The sequence below is a fragment of the Ursus maritimus genome, unplaced genomic scaffold (assembly GCF_017311325.1).
Source record: "Ursus maritimus isolate PB19 unplaced genomic scaffold, ASM1731132v1 scaffold_33, whole genome shotgun sequence".
NCBI lineage: Eukaryota > Metazoa > Chordata > Mammalia > Carnivora > Ursidae > Ursus > Ursus maritimus.
In genome coordinates, this window is record NW_024425897.1 from 28,326,265 (window position 1) to 28,341,883 (window position 15,619).

A 15,619-nucleotide genomic window follows, 5' to 3' on the forward strand; every position below is an offset into this window, starting at 1 on the left:
GGCTGGACAGCCTCATCTTCCCTGATTTCTGTTACAGCACCCCAGGCATTTTGAACTTTTCTTCTTTCCTTAATTCAACAAACATTTCCACTTGCTTCTCCCAGGCACCATCTTGGGCAGAGGGATGAGCTTCCAGGGAGAGAGAGGCTCCCAGAGAAGGTTCGGGCCCGGGTCCCTGACAGCGGATGCGTGAGGCCCGTGCTTCCCCCAGGCGGCCAGAGGTGAGGCAGAAGTGTGCAGAAACCGCTACTTAGAGGGAAAGTAAACCCCTGCCTTCCCTGACACCTGTGTGCATCAGGAAAAAGGGACCCCGCGGGCTCCAGGACGCAGACCGTCCAACAAAGCACAGACGGGTGTAAAGGGAGCTCCCAGGACGCGGGTGAAGGGGATTCCAGGCCCAGCTCTGCACCCTCAGGGGAAACCAGCGCGGGCGACGAAGGCCGGGGCTCTGGGCAGGAGTCTCCAGGGAAATGGAGGTAAAGCCTCCCCGTGCTTGGCCACCTTGAGAGGAATTTTGCGGCTCTGCTGGGGAGTTTGGGAGTAAGGAAGTGATGGGGACCCAGAGACGAAGCAGACAAACCGAAAGAGCCATGAACTCCGGGGAACGGGAGACAAGAAGGTGTGGCTGAGGACGCCGTTCAGCTTGGACCTTGTGCCGGGGTGTCGCATGGAAGGTTGGGTGAAAGAAGACGGCTCACAATCCAACGTGGAGAGCTCAGTGTGTCAGGAGCACACCCAGATGGTATTGAGACCCACGGGACCAGACGAGGTCGCCATGGGAGCCAGTGTAGACGGAGAGATGTGGCTTGAAGACTGAGTCTTGGGGAACACCTATGATGTTTATCGGGGATGAGCTGCATGGGAGGAAATTACCGGAGAAGGTGGCGTCCTCGAAGCCTAGAGCAGAGAGAGGCTGACCACCCGAAACTGCTCTGGGTCTAAGAGAAAGAGGACAGAGGACCAGCCCTTGGCATGATGTCCACACGTGGGCGACAGCGAGAGCCTCCTGTTGGCAAGATGAGGGTGGGGTCCCTCCGGAGGGGGTTCGAGAAGCCTGGGAGCTGTGGCCGGAGAGAACGGGCAGCTCTCAGAGACAACCACGCTGCTGTCTCATGGGACCCAGCGCCGGACCTCAGAGAGTTCTGGTACTTTTATTGTGGTAGGGGGACAAGGGCGAGACGTCGGTCAACCCTGAGCCTTACAGGGCAGCATCCTGGCCCAGTGGGTTCAGTGCAAATCTGGTTCACACTGCTCACTAGCCGACTGGCATCTGGCGGGTGACTCCATCACTTTGGGTTTAGTTTCGCGATTCGGAAATGGGAGGATGATAGGACCCACTTTGTAGGGTCGTGACGGGCTTGAAGCGAGAGCGTTCACATGAGAAATAGTCCCTGGCGCCCAGGAGGTACCAGCTTCTTTAGATGTGAGTTGTTCTTCCTTCGCCCTTCCTGACTCCCGCAGCGTGTCACCCCGCGACCTCCCGGCCCTAATGCCCCCTCCCCCATGCTGCTGCAGCCTGTCCCCAGGCCTGCGCAGCCCTGCAGTGTTTATGTGCACAGAAAGCGCCCCCATCCGCTGTCTTTTTCGCAGAAAATGGAAGCAAGGGACGATGGGTCACCTGAGAGCATCGCGGTGTCCACCAGGTGTCCCTCCATCTAGGATTCAGAGCCCTTCCTCCCCTCTCACGCACCTGCCACTGGGCGTCCGCACACCCAGGACCACACCAGCTCGGCAACGCTTCCATCCAGCCCAGATCCATACCCACGATGTGTGAGGACCGGGAGGCCCGGAATCAGCCTGGACTTGCCCCTCCCCACATGCCCTCACCCTTGCCCTCCATCCACAGCCCCTGAGCAGATGGCTCCCTCTCCTGATCTGTCCTGGGATGTGTCCGCGTGTCCCCTCTGCAGCCACCCCAGGCTGAGACACCAGGCTTCCTAGCAGCGGGTAAGGGGCCTCCCCGCCCCTCCACAGATCAGCCCCCGGCACGATGCTCAGAGGGTGTGCCTCAGACCCGGTTGCACCCCTGCTTCAGCCCCCAGCGGCTTCCCTTTCCCTTGGAACGAGATCGAGCTCGTCCCACGGCCTGCAGAGCACCCGGGGCTTGGTGCCACCGTCCTTGGGACGCATCTCCTGCCCACTGGGCTCGGCCTGCGTCCTTCCAAGGCCTCCTTCCCCAGGCACCGGGGACCTGACGCTTGCATGACCTGCTGCTCACCTAAGCTTCAGCTGTCTTTGTGAACCGTCACTTCATTCTGTCCCTTCCCCACATGGCGTCTGCGGGATCTGAACTCAGGTCACTCTCCCTCCATGTGGGCACAGGCCGTCTGCCCTGCCACTGGGCTCCCCTTCCGGAACAACCGGAGCCAACAGTTGTTGGATGAATGAACGAACGAACGAATGAATGAATGACCTCATCAGCAAGGGCAGCATGCTGGCCCTCCATGCTGGAAATCGAATGGAAATAGGAGCTCTGAAGAAATCGCCGATCTCCTTCCGCTCGAGGTTCAACCTTCCTCTGCGAATGCTTTGCTGAGAAGTCGGAGCTGTACGAAATCACCCCCGAGGCACAGTGGCTTTGCCACAGTTTCTGCTCCTCAGCTCCCGCCACGGATGAAGCATCCGTGTGTCCAAAACAGAGACCATGGCGGATGCAGGGAAGGGAAAAGGGAACCTGGACGAGGCGCAGAGAAGCCTGGGTAACAGAATTGGCTCTGGCACCCTTTCCTGGCATCCAATGCTTCGTAAATAAAACTCCAGGCTCCCGGAGAACGTGCTGCTGAGAACCATCGACCCGTCGTCCCTCGGCACGAAGTTGTGTTCTGCGGGATTACTATCTGCCTGGGAGGCGCCGGGCCAGGGACGGGGCTTCTGGGGCCGCGGGGAGCGGGTGCAGGTGACGGGCGGCTGCGTCCGGGCACCGGAACCCACTTCCACACGGCGGGCAAGGAGAAGAGCCGAATCTCTGGACCTCAGCAAACAATATCCTTTCTGGATAACATCTAATGAAACGTTGCTTCTCACCGTGCCGGCCAACGTATTACGGCATGTGGCCCTGGGTCCTTTATTTCAAGAGCAGAGGCCTGGAGAGGCGGTGGGGTGGATGGAGGGCAGGGGAGGAGCTGCCCACTGCCCTCAGCCGGCCAGTCTCAGGAGCGCCCCCCACGGGCTGCCATGCACCTGTAGCCCAGACCAGAAAGGCTCTGGTTGGGGGGCCCCCAGCTGTCCTCCAGGGAGGAGTGGCTCCAGGTGGGACTCAGGGCTTCCGGAAGGAAATGAGAACCACAGGCAGGACCCCAAGAGAGAGAGGAGAGGAAAACAGCTGGTGATGAATACGGGCCCAGGGGTGACGTTCGTAGCCCCCCAGCTCCACCACGGGTGCCACAGGGATGCGCCCCCGGAGCTGCTCACTCCTTCCCCTCATTTTCCCTCCTCCTCCTTGTTTCTTAGTCTCTGCCTCTCTTTCTTCTTTGTGTTCGTTCCCTCTCTCTCATGCTGAAAATATCACCCGGGGACTTGATCTGCACACTTACCAGCACATGATGGAATCTCCCCAGTTCAGCAGATATAAACCAAGATTATTCCTTTTAATGATGCCATCCTGGTCTGCAGTATGGATGCCCCGCAATTTCTACCCCCGCCTTGGACGGGCGTCCAGTTTAACCCGGTTCCCCACCCCCATCCCACCAGTACTGAAAAAGCCAACAAACCAAACCCCGAAGAACAGAGAAGACAAAGCCCAGGTCATGCCGGACCAGGTCCTGTGGTTCTTATAGCAATTTTTCTGGGATGGAAGGTTGCAGATGAAGACACACATGTGTGTTCAGTTGTGATCGATGCCGGCAGGGCTGAAGCCACTCAGCCTGCAGCGGCCACAGGAGCGAGCTGGTCCCCGCGAGCCCGCCAGCACCGCACACTGGAGCGTCCGCGTGTTTCCCTCGCGCACGGGACACGGGTGACTCAGGGGAGCTGGGCAGCACGGGGAGGCACAGACGCGGGGAAGGAGGAGAGACGCGGGTGCTCAGCCCCCAGCCCCCCTCCCTCCGCACCCCTGCCCCGGGCGCGCCCACTGCTCACCTTCTGCAGAAGGTCGATCTCCTGCTGTTTGGCGTGGAGGACAGCCAGGGCCTGCTCATGCTCTAGTTCCAGCTGCTGCCGCCGTTCTGCAGCCTCTCGCATGTGCTGCGGGGGGACAGGGCAGGGTCAGCGCGGGAGCCAGGAGTCCTATGCGGGGCCCGCAGGCCGCTCTGACTTTCCCCACCCCCTCTCCCCCTCCCCGGGTCTTCCAGGGGACAGTCCCCCCCCTCCAGGGGGCCCTGATGCCAACAAGCTTTCCACCTCAAATTGCCTTGTCTCTTCAATGCCCCAAGCATTGACGGAACCACAGGTCCTCGTGCAAAGGCGAGCTCTCGCTCCTGTCCGTTCCCAGCCTCGTGCAAGCAACAACCCCAGGTTACGGATCCTTGCCTACATTCTAAGCCTTGTAGGGCGATTTACATCCTGCAATCCTCCCATTCATCTAGGAGGCAGGCACTATAAACCGAGGCACAGGGAGGTCTTCCTGGTGCATCACACAGCTGTCCTGGATTCGAGTCAGGCTCGAGGGAGCCTCCGAATCTCAGGCTTTGCAGCTGTCTGCTGGCACTCTGCTCCAGCCACACTGGACTCTCCCCGGCCGCTGACCTTTGCAAGCATTCCCGGCAGGCGCTTGCAGGGACGGCACAGATACCGCAGGGATAGTGGAGACGCACCTCCGGCATTTCGGGACAGCACAAGGCAGAGTGCAGCATTTACGAGCCACACGGCCTGGGTTCAAATCCCAGCGCTGAACTTGGGCCGGTGACTTAACCTCTCTGTGCTTCACCTTCTCCCCTGGGTTAATTATCCATTAGCATCATTAGCCATTTGTAAACAGTTATTAACAATACGCTAAATAATGCTGATTGCTGATTATGAACTGGCGCCTGCTCTGTGTGGTGTGCTGAACGTCTCACGAGGTGGAGTGGCGCCTATGAAGTCCTGTGTCACCCTTCACTCTGAGCCCACGGAGCCCCGTGCGTGTCACGCAGCTGACGCCCTGAGGCCGCTCCAGTGCGGAGCTCTCGTGTGGGGGAAGGGGGGAGGACCTTGGGGGTGAGCGGGGCGTCTTCCCGCAGGACAACAAGTGGCTTGGACTGCGGCACCCATGAGACGGTGGCGAAGAAGAGGCTGCGCTCCCACTTACGGGCACTCGCTGTGCACCGGGCACCCGCCAATGAGTGCACTGCCATGTCTGATGCCAGCAGCGGGATGCTGTGGTCACCGCTGGCCGTGGGCAACGGACCCGGGAAAGCCAAAGGACACAGTGCGGAAGCCTCTCCCCGGGTGGCAAGCCGACCCTTCCTGGCCTGAGGCCTCCTACTACGCGCCTTCTCCACCGTGAAATTCCGCGGCGGACAGATGGGCGGTTTCAGGCTCCGAGCGCCAACCTGGTTTGCATGAACAATTACGCAGCTGTCTAATTACACTATTGTTCCGGCTAATTTCTGAGCCTCTGTTTATTTTGGAAGTGGGCACTGCCGAAAGCAGCCCGGGTACTCTTTATTTAGCTTCGGGAAGGAAGTTATTAGTGGAAGGAGGAAACCATTTTCCTTACAAGAATTCATTAGGAACATGGACCGAACTCGGAGATGGTCCGAGCGTGCGGCTGCAGGCTTCGCGGCCACGGGGGCATCGTGGGGCAGCAGACCCTCCGTGGGCTCCTTGCCTTGATTTACGGGTCAGACAGATGAAAACCACTGGCTCTGAAATTTCTCGGGGCTGGTGCGCGGGTCGCTGTGGAGTGGTTGTCAGGAACACACACGTGTACAAACACGTGCCCCTCGTGCGGTAGGACGTTCGAGGCTGTGATGCCCCGGCGGGAGGACAGATTCGCGGGAGCTCGGACCACACCTGTCCCTTCAACACCGCCTCCCCCACCCCCCGCCCTGGCTGCTGCCTCTGCTGTCCTTCCCAGCAACACCGCTCCATTGGCGTCTCCACTGGCCGCGTCCACACCCTCACTTCTCGCTCTGCTGTCTGGCCTCTCCCACCACCCGGTGGACACCCCCTGCCTGCCTGACACCCCCCAGGAGGACGGGGGAGCAAGGGGTAGCCGCCGGCTGGAGCAAGGGGCCGTCCAGCCCGCGGCTACCCCTTGCTCCAGGGACCCACCCCTTGGCACCTCTCCACCCGCGGTCACCCCTTGACAGGTGCGCTCCGCTCCTGTCCGGGAGCCCCACACCTGCCTGACTCCCCTCCTTCCCCGCTGCTCCCTTCCTCCTACACAGTCTCTTGACCCAGGCATGGCTGCTGCTCCACTTACACTCTTTCCTGGGCGGATATGCCGCATCACGGCTGTAGCTGCCATTTATAAACTCACGCTCCCAAATGAAATCCTTCTCTCTTTGCTGGTAGCCAACTGCACATTCACCCTCTCCACGTGGAGGGACAGGAGGAATCTCAAATTCAGCCTGTCCAAAACTGAGTTCTGGATTTTTCCCTCCCAAACCACTTCATCCCCAGTTTGCCCATCTCAGCCATGACACCACCATCCACGCAGTTCCCCCTTGGTCCCCCATCCCTTCCCGCTCAACATCCAGAGTTTGCAAAGTGCTTCCGTGTATTCCGACATCTTCCGTATCTACCACCACCAGGCCAGCTGCTGTCCCCTCTGCCCTGGGCCATAACCACATGCACAGGTGGTCTTCCTGCTCCAACAGGTCCCCCCAGCGCGGCCAGGGGTGCGCTCTCCAGGAAAGAAGTCACCCCCACAGCTTTATGTGTCCACCCGACCGGGTAGGGGTGCCCAGGGAGCTGGGGAAGCATTATTTCTGGGTGCGTCTGGGAGGGTTTCCAGAAGACAATGGCATTTGGGTGGAAGAGGAAAGAAGTCGCCATCCCTACATGGGCCTCATCCACTCCACTGAGGACCCGAAGGACAAAAAGGTGGCAAAAGGGCCAGTTCACTCTCTCTGTCTGAACTGAGACGCACCCATCCTCTCCTGCCCTGGGACACAAGTGCTCCTGGTTCTCAGGCTTTCAGACTCAGGTCAGGACTTACAATCAGCCCTCAAATCTCAGGCCTCAGACTTGGACAGAATTGTGAATAGCAGATCAAAACCTGAGCTGAGATCAGGAGTCGGACACTTAACTGACTGAGCCACCCAGGTGCCCTGAAGAGAGACTATGCTTGATGACATCATCTGAGCACCTTGATTCAGCCATACCTGAAGCCTAACCTATCTCTCGTATACCCCACTTTATCAACCAATGAATTTCCTCTGTTTTTCTTCAAACTATTTGACATAGGTTTCTATGAACTTTATCCCAAATTGTCCAAACTAAAATATTTTTCAACAGCATTTATGGCTGCCACAAAACGTAATTCCATAATGTCTCACATTATGCACTGAAATTTCATGACTTTTTATTCTTGCTTCTCAAAATAAAGAGACAGCTGGTGGATCATGACAGCTTTGGGGCTGTTTCAGCTCCCTGTTTGGGGTAAGAAACAGCCAGAGAGCCAAAGGAGCTTTCCAGAAGTAACTGACACCTTCTCGGCAGCAGAAAGAGTATAAACTGGAGATCAGGGAGGCAGGGGTGGGGTCAGCGTGCTTGGTTTCCCACAAGAGTCGTCATGTCAGGGGGCCTGGGCAGGCCTGGAAGACACCAGCTGCCATGTCTCTCCACCCGTCAGGAAAAGAAGTCCTAAGCTCAAAGTCACTGGCAGGAGATGACCTTAGCCATGGGGTACCCATGGTGTGTGGAGCTGGAGACCCAGGGGTCCAGCAATAGAACCAACCAAGGGGGTGTCCCTGGAACTCCAGGCGATGGCCAGCTCAGAGATTGCACACGGAGGCCACACTGCAACCCGTCAGCACTGGGGCCTTCCCCCCCAGGAGGGAGCCAGGGGACGAGGTCAGGGATCGGGTGGAAGGAAGGGGAGTGACATGGGAAACCACAAACCTGCAGGGGAGCTCCTGATCCCGCCTGTGGGGCCGCAGCAGCTCAGCCCTCCTCTGCTTACTGTAGATTGCACACCCACGTCCTTCTTGTCCCTGTAAGCAGGTTGCTGGTGTGGTCTTCCCAGCCCCACACCTCGGCATCCTCAACCTCACCTAAGTGCGAGTCCTGGAAGGACTGTTGTGCTAAGTACTCGTACACACGACCCACTGAATCTTTGCAGCAACATCGGCAGCAGGCAGTATTTTTACTCCCATTTATGGAGAAGGAAACTGAGGCCCAGAGAGGTTCGGTAACTGCCCAAGGTTGCCGAGCCAGGAAATGACGAAGCGAGGACTTGAACGGAGGGAGCCCAGCTCCCTGACCTGTGCACACGTCCCTTCACTCTGTCATCTGCCTGCTGGGCGGGAGGCTTCCCGTGGGACCCTTCCTGTGCATGTGGGATGTGCTGATACGCAGCAGGCTTCCTGAAAGAGACCTTCTCATGCAGTGTCTTTGAACCTCTCAGGCTGCGAGACACACTCCGTCCTCGGACACAAGACTGGGTGCGTGCCACGTGACCGAGGCAATAAAGAGCAGCCTGCATTTCTCCTGGGAGGCCATTCACATCGTCATTCCTATGGTTTCCTCAAGTCGTCCTGATGCCCACTGTCCCTGGGCACGCTTGGGACCCACAGGTTCTCACGGAGAGCCTGAAAACCCCTGGCTTTCACCCAAACACAAAAGCCCACCACATTCCTAATATTCGGCTTTGCTTCCCTTTACACATGGCTTCCCGATTCCAAGGGCACATGCCCCGTTTCAGAGGAATGTTTCACGTCTGAGAAGTACTAAGAATTACGCACCACAGCCAGAAACGTCCGTCTGAAACACTCTGCCTGGGCCAGATTTATTTTTAAAGCGGTGATATTTATAGCTGGATGTCGACATCCACACCAGCATTTCAGCGGCCGCAAATGAGGCCGCTTCCCAGGAACGCGCGCACGTTAGAGGGCACACGTGCATTCTCCTCTCGATGTTAGAGCAAAGGGGGGTGTGTCTCCTGCTTCTGATCCCGCCTGTCTGAGTGAAGAAATTCAGGAGAACATAACCTCCCTTAATAGGAGCTGCTGGTGACACGTTTAATGCCGCATTCGTGGGCTTTGGTATGCACTGTGGCAACGGCGAAGCCTTCCACGCAACATCTGGTGGAAGGAGCCCCGGCCCTGACTGAGCTCATGTCTTCCAACGTGAGGAAGACGAGGCATTTCCAGGTGTTTGTTTGTCTTCTGTGTCCTGTGACTTCCTGTCCCATCTATGCAAGCCAGATTCATTCATGACGAGAACCAGCAAGCAAACGGAGCTGTGTGCATTCTGAAAGCAGAAACACAGCTTTGCCAGAGTCTTAGTTTCTCATGCTGCAAAAAATTAGGAAGCGGGGAGCCCCTTTGACAATATCTGGGAGCTTCCCTGACTCCCGATTTGTCCATAGTCCCGTGGACTGGCCCTGGCTCCCCACCGGCCCCCAGTGGAGGTGGAGGCCCAGGGACGGGGCGCTCAGCCTGTGTGGTCAGTCCGATCCTTTCTCCTGGAGCCGGGTGGGCCCAGGCGGTGGCGGGGTAGAGGGTACGGTCAGCCAGACAGGGCTCACGGGCCGTTCCCGCCCTTCCTGGGCCCCAGCATGCTCGTCTGTGAAAAGGAGGAAGAAGCCCGCCTTCCCAAGGTTGTCGCGAGGACCGGAGGAAATACTAGATTCAAGGAGACCTGCCCCGAGTTATGTTTAATGCAATTATTGGTGAGTTCCAAGTGTGCCACCTTATTATCTGTTTTCCGTGTTCTCTGTCCTTCTCCTTGCTCTAGCTCCCCTTGCCTGCCTTCTTTTGTGTTGTCTGAATGGTTTTTAGCATTTCCTTTTCGTGTATCTACTGAATGCTAGGCTATAAATTTTCATCTAATTTTTAGTGGTTGCCCCAGGGATCTCAATACACGTTTAATTTAAATAATCTACTCAGAATTGTAGTTGCCTCTCCAAGTGCAATACAGAAACATGAGCACGGCTCGGTATCTTCACTTTGCTCTTTATGTAGTGGTTGTCGTGGGTACGATTACATGCATACATGCCAAAAACCACGGGGAAGCGCTCAGTGATGAGAGTCTTGACTCACAAACAGATGAGCCCTGGGGAGGTGACTGTGAGAGGAGGTTTTGGGGATGAGTACAAACTGGTTAGAAGCGGGATGAGCAGGGCATTCTATGCGGAGGGGATTGTATGTGCAAAGGTCCTGTGGTAGTAGGGACCAAGGCTGGTGCCAGGGTGAAGGAAGGCTGGTGTGACCAGGGACAGGAATGGGATGGCCAGGACGAGGGAGAAGGAATTGCATGTCTCTGGATGCAGCAGCTGGGTGGGCAGGGAAACGGGGAAGCAATGAGACTCGGGTTTTATTTCAGGGACTGTGGGCTTGGGCTGAAATGCGGTTAACTTCCTGGACACGTGCTTTCATGTATCCAAACATCGTTACGGGACACTTATTCTGTGCCAGATGCTTGGATGCTTGCAATAGAATAATGAACAACTGAAAGATTATTTTTGCTCTTGTGAAGCTTACATTCCAGGGGGTGGGGGGATGCCGGAAATAAGCCAGCTACCTAGCAAGTGAATGAGTTTCAGGGACCGATAAAGGATGACGGAGAGGCAGGGGGTGTGCAAAGGGAGAAGGACATAGTAGACACTCCACTCAAGCTGGTGAGGGAGGTGACATTGGGCCAAGAACGCCATGATGACAAGGAGCCTGTCAAGGAAAGTTTTGGGGAGAGCTCAGCGATGCAGGAGCCAGCTTGCTGTGTGCATCTGTGGTGCAGGGGTGCATAGGAGGGTTTGGTAAGAGGTGCGGGAAAGGGGCAGGCCTGGAGCAGTGGACGCAGTCCCCCGCCCCCAGGATGACAGGTGGAAGCCCTCACGGGGGCACACATTTTGGCCACTAGGCGTGGTCCTGAGTCATTGGTCAGCGGCCGCAGGCTGACCCAAAGTACACCCTGTGCTTGTGTCTCCCAGCGAGGAGAGCGCTGTGGGCAACGTACAGGGCACGTCCTGGGGGCTCTACGTGTCTGCGTGGACTCCCGAAGTGAGCCCCCAGGGGAGGGTGCACACGCGCCACGTGGGAATACACAGCGCTGGAACCCACAAAGGCTGTCTCGGAGCACCGCGCCCAGGCACCTGCCCCCCACCGTGCACCGGCCGCCCAAACGTTTCTTAACCTGGCAGAGGGGCCCCACGTTCCACCGCTGTTTTTTCATCTTCCCAACGACTGTGAGGTTGAACGCCTAACACATCCAGCAGCTCGGGTTTCCGATGGGCTGGCTCAGCACGCGGCAGAGAATGGCAACTCGACAGCCCTGCCCCAGGGAGACAGTTGCCAACGGCACGGGGAGGGGGTGAGGGTCTGAGTCTCTGAATGGGACCCGGTCCCACCTTCTGCCGGATGCAGAACAGGACGCATGTGTGTCCCCCAGCGCCAGCCAGCGATCCACGGGCGCTCAGCCTCTTACAAAGTCTCTCCCCGCAGAGGTGGAGGCAGCCAGAGAACCTCTCAGAGCAGCAAATTTCCTGTTTCTGGCTGGGATCTGAACATGGAGATCACGCTATCGCTGCTTGGACCGGGCCCATCAAGGGTTTTGCTGGAGACGGAGCCCTTCGTATTATTCTCATGTTGCAGAAACCCCTGGAGGGCGTTCCTGGAGCCTGAGTATCAGAACATAGGGTGTTATACACAACTAATGAATCATCGAGCCTTACATCGGAAACCGGGGATGTACTGTATGGTGACTAACATAATATAATAAAAAATCATTAAAAAAAAAAAAAAGAACATAGAAAACGAGCCACAAAACATTAACCACAGCGGAGCACGGCAGCAGGCGGGTCTGCATTGGGCGTCACAGGGCTGCATCTCCGTGCAGGTACAAGGGAAGGGAGGGGCGCAGGGACGGAGCCGCAGATAGAGGAAGATTAATTGTTCCTGGGAGAGTGACTTATTAATCCCAGACAAGCACTTGCTCATTAACACAAAACAAGCCTTTAGATTATCTACGTTTAAATGGACTAATCTGTTGATTATGAGAACAAAACCTGGTCCTGGACGTTTTTTTTCCCTTTTCCTTTGAATCACAAAATATAATGTGCTAAGTTTAATTAATCGAGAACGTTTCTATGTACCGAGGTCAGACTTCCAGGCCCCGCACAAGGTGCAGTGCGTTCCGGTCCTGTTGCCGGAAGGGAGACGGACACGGGTTTGCCTGTAGCCTGCCGCTGGCCTCGCGCACGACAGACCAAGAGTTCTCAGGAATCTCAAGCAACAGGATGGCCCCAGACAATCCACGCAACACCCAGCCTCACTCCACAGTCTTGCTGGAGAGGCCTGCCATCAGGAGTGGGCCTCCCTTTTGGCCAGGTCTCACTCCATCCCATCTGTAGGGCCCTCTTTCCAGACAAGGTCACACTCACAGGCTCTGAGTGGACGCGAATGTGGGGGACGCTGTTCACCCCACCACGGCCATCCAGCATCTTCCCTCCACGGCCACGGCCCCATCCCCAGGAGATGCCCCCAGGTTGCCAGGCTACGGTGACCACACCTGCTGGCCCCTGTCTGCTTCACGGCCTCCGTCCACTGCATCCAGGCTGAGCTCTTTGGGGTGGGTCACTCTCCCATGCCAGGGCTCGCGTCCCGTCCTCAACTACAGACGGATGTCTGTTCCATCTGACAAACAGCACTGCCTTCCAGGCCCAGAGCAAGAAGACAGAGAAGACGGAGGCAGCTGTGCTTGCAGGGACGCGGTGACCGAGATGTCATAAATGACTCTTCTTTCCACGGAGCTGGTCTAACACTTGGGATCTAGGATGCCCTGAGCCCCAGAAAGCAGGAGGTCCGTGTGGCAGGCACTCAGAACTTCTTGCAGAATCCTTGAGTCCGAGATGCTGGAGGAGAAGACTGTCCAGCTTGCTCCGGGTAGATACCTGCGCCAGGACCGCTGGGCGCCGAGCCACGGAGGCTGGCATGGGGCCACACGCATGCTGGGAACCGTGAACGTGCCAGCATTTCTCCTCGTGGAGACATTCCGTCCGTCTGTGCCAGAGAGGGGCAGCCCCTGATTTGCGGCTGTGTGTTTGCAGAGCACTTGTACCCCCGGAGAGGCAATCCTCCCTGACAAGCGTCCTCGGCCGCAGGCCCTTACCTGCCCAGTTATTCCCCACGACGCAGAGTGCCTCGGCAACGGCAGGCCTCTCGCTGGCTTGCCCTGAATTCACTCAGTTACTAATCTACTCCGTTGATGGATATTTGCCGCATGGCCACCATACGCCAGATTTTGTCCTAGACACCGGAACAGTCTGTCTCCAGGAGGCTGCATTTGGTAGGGAAAACAATACGCGAGTGAACAAACAAGCAAGATGGGTATATCTGAAGAGAATGAAGTTGGGCACTGTGGTGGGGATGGGCAGGATGGTGGTTCCTGTAGATGAGAGGGTTGGGAGAGGTATCGCCAAGGAAGTGACATGAGACCAAGACGGAGACAAAGAGCATTCCAACCCACAAGAGTGCAAAGGTCCTGGGGTGGAAACAGGTGTTGTATGTTCCAGAAAGAGAAGGCCGGCATGGCTAGGCACAGGGTGAGCGGGGGGCCCTGTGGTAAGAGCAGATTTTAATCTCTGGGCAATAAGAAGCAATTGCTAGGCGTAAGTAGCAATTTTATTTTACCAACGTGGCTGTGGCCGCAGTGTGGTGAACAGGGTCTAGGGGATAATTCAGGTAGGGCACATCGGAAGGCCTCTGTAAAGCCGAGCAGCTATTGTGAGCAGGTCACTCGTAAGTGGCTAGTTCCACTGGGCAGACTTAAGAGTATCCTGTGCCCGTCATTCAGCCCACATTTATTACGTGGCTTCTCTACGCCTGCATGAGCACTGGGCGTATATCGATATGCAGAAAAGTTATGGGACCTGCCCACAGGGCAATTGTTATCTCCTGGAGGGTGACTGGGACAAAAGCAATCAGACAACAGGCACAGCAAGTGCAAAGGCCCTGGGGTGGATGGAGCATGCCCGTGGGAAGGAAGGAGCCTTCAAGACCTGACCTTTCCTGGCTGCTATCCTCTTGTTTCCTAATTCTGCAACTCAGGCCCCTCACCGTTCCTCAGACGTGTTGGGCACCCACCCCGTCTCAGGCTTTGTGACTGCTCTGCACGCTCCCTGCACCCCTGCACCCAGGTCCCCGCCCAGACATCACACCGTGAGGCCTTCCCCAAGCACCGCATCTGTCCCTGTACTTGTCACCACCTGACATGTGCATTATTAACTTGGTGTGACTCGAGGGCACGGGCTCACTTTTGTCCAGCACCTGCAGTGTTTGGTGCATAATAGGTGCTCATTAAATACCGTCGAAGGAACAAGGGTGTCCTTGCCGCGGGTTCCTCTGGGTCTCTCACAGGCCGATGGCGGCAGCCCTGAGAGGCATCCGAGGCCCTGGAAACCCGCGTCCTCCTCGAATCAGCATCGGGTCACACTCTCCCGGCTGTTTCAGTGCTGAGTTGACCTGGCAGCCCCTGCCATGGGGGAAAGGCCTCCGGAAGAACCATGTGCTGGTGGACTAGCGGCTCGCGTGACGCACTCAGACCATCGGGGAAAGTCGCAGGCGCCTTAAGCTACACTGAACTCTCAGTAGGACGACGACAGGCCCAGAGTGATACTCGGAAACAGAAAGGCCGACACACGAACGTGACCGATGCAGTAATTATCAGTTGGGACGGACTCGGAACGCACGCGGGCGCGGCACGGGGCTGTCCTCACACCTCATTAGCATAAAACGGCGTGCTGCGTTCACGAGCCCCCTCCGCCCCCCTTCACTCGGGGCTTGGAAGACGGCGTCGGCTACGAGGCCATACCGGTCAGTCAGCTGTGACCACCAGACACTCGAGCGACGAGACGCCGTGGTTGCCGCCTGACCATCACACTTGAACCCAAACGAACTGCTTCTGCCTCGCACATCATCCAGTAACTGAACGGAGCCACGTTCTGATGAGCAGTGGGACAGTCTCCAGAACGGGGACGGAGGCGTGTTCCGCCCAGAGGAGCCCGTGGTCACAGTGCACCCCATCTCCAACACAAGGTGATCCTGACCCCCAACTCCCCAGTGCCGATGTTCTGCATCAGAGCAAAAACTTAGGCCCGACCCTCGACGCCACCCTCGGCACCTCCCCGGCTGTCACGCCCCTGTCGCTCGCTCTCCCCTGCACCCCCGTGGAAACCGCCCTTCCCCGTGTCTGGAGTGCAGCTCCTCATCGGTCTCCTGCTCCTCACGCCGGTCGCGGCATGGCCCCTGGAGTGACCCTTCACAAAGGGACAGCAGGTGCCGTTCATCGCCGGTCAACACTCCCGTAGCATCTGCAGCGAGCCGACCACACCGTGCGCCCCGACTCTCGGTCCCCGCCTGAGTCCATCCAGAGCTTGGCGAGGGACCCCACAGCCCCCGTGGGCCAGACGCGATCCGCTACTGCGTCCCCGGCAACTTGCACGATTACGCGGTAATCAGGAGCTGGCGTAGTCTGCCAGAGAACGGAGCAACAAGGAACAAAGCCAGTCACCCTGCCAAAGCCATCAGACACCAGCCAG

The 15,619-nt window shown here is 57.4% G+C and overlaps 1 protein-coding gene across 6 annotated transcripts in view; it reads right to left on the reverse strand.

Moving 5' to 3' along the window:
• RIMBP2 (RIMS binding protein 2) overlaps positions 1-4,179 on the reverse strand; it is a 70,882-nt gene extending 66,703 nt beyond the window's left edge. For all 6 annotated transcript variants that reach the window (XM_040620115.1, XM_040620113.1, XM_008688787.2 and 3 more), the window contains exon 1: positions 4,078-4,179. In XM_040620115.1, the coding sequence (XP_040476049.1) occupies positions 4,078-4,179 (102 nt within the window). The remainder of the gene's footprint in view (positions 1-4,077) is intronic.
• Positions 4,180-15,619: the final 11,440 nt, after the last annotated feature.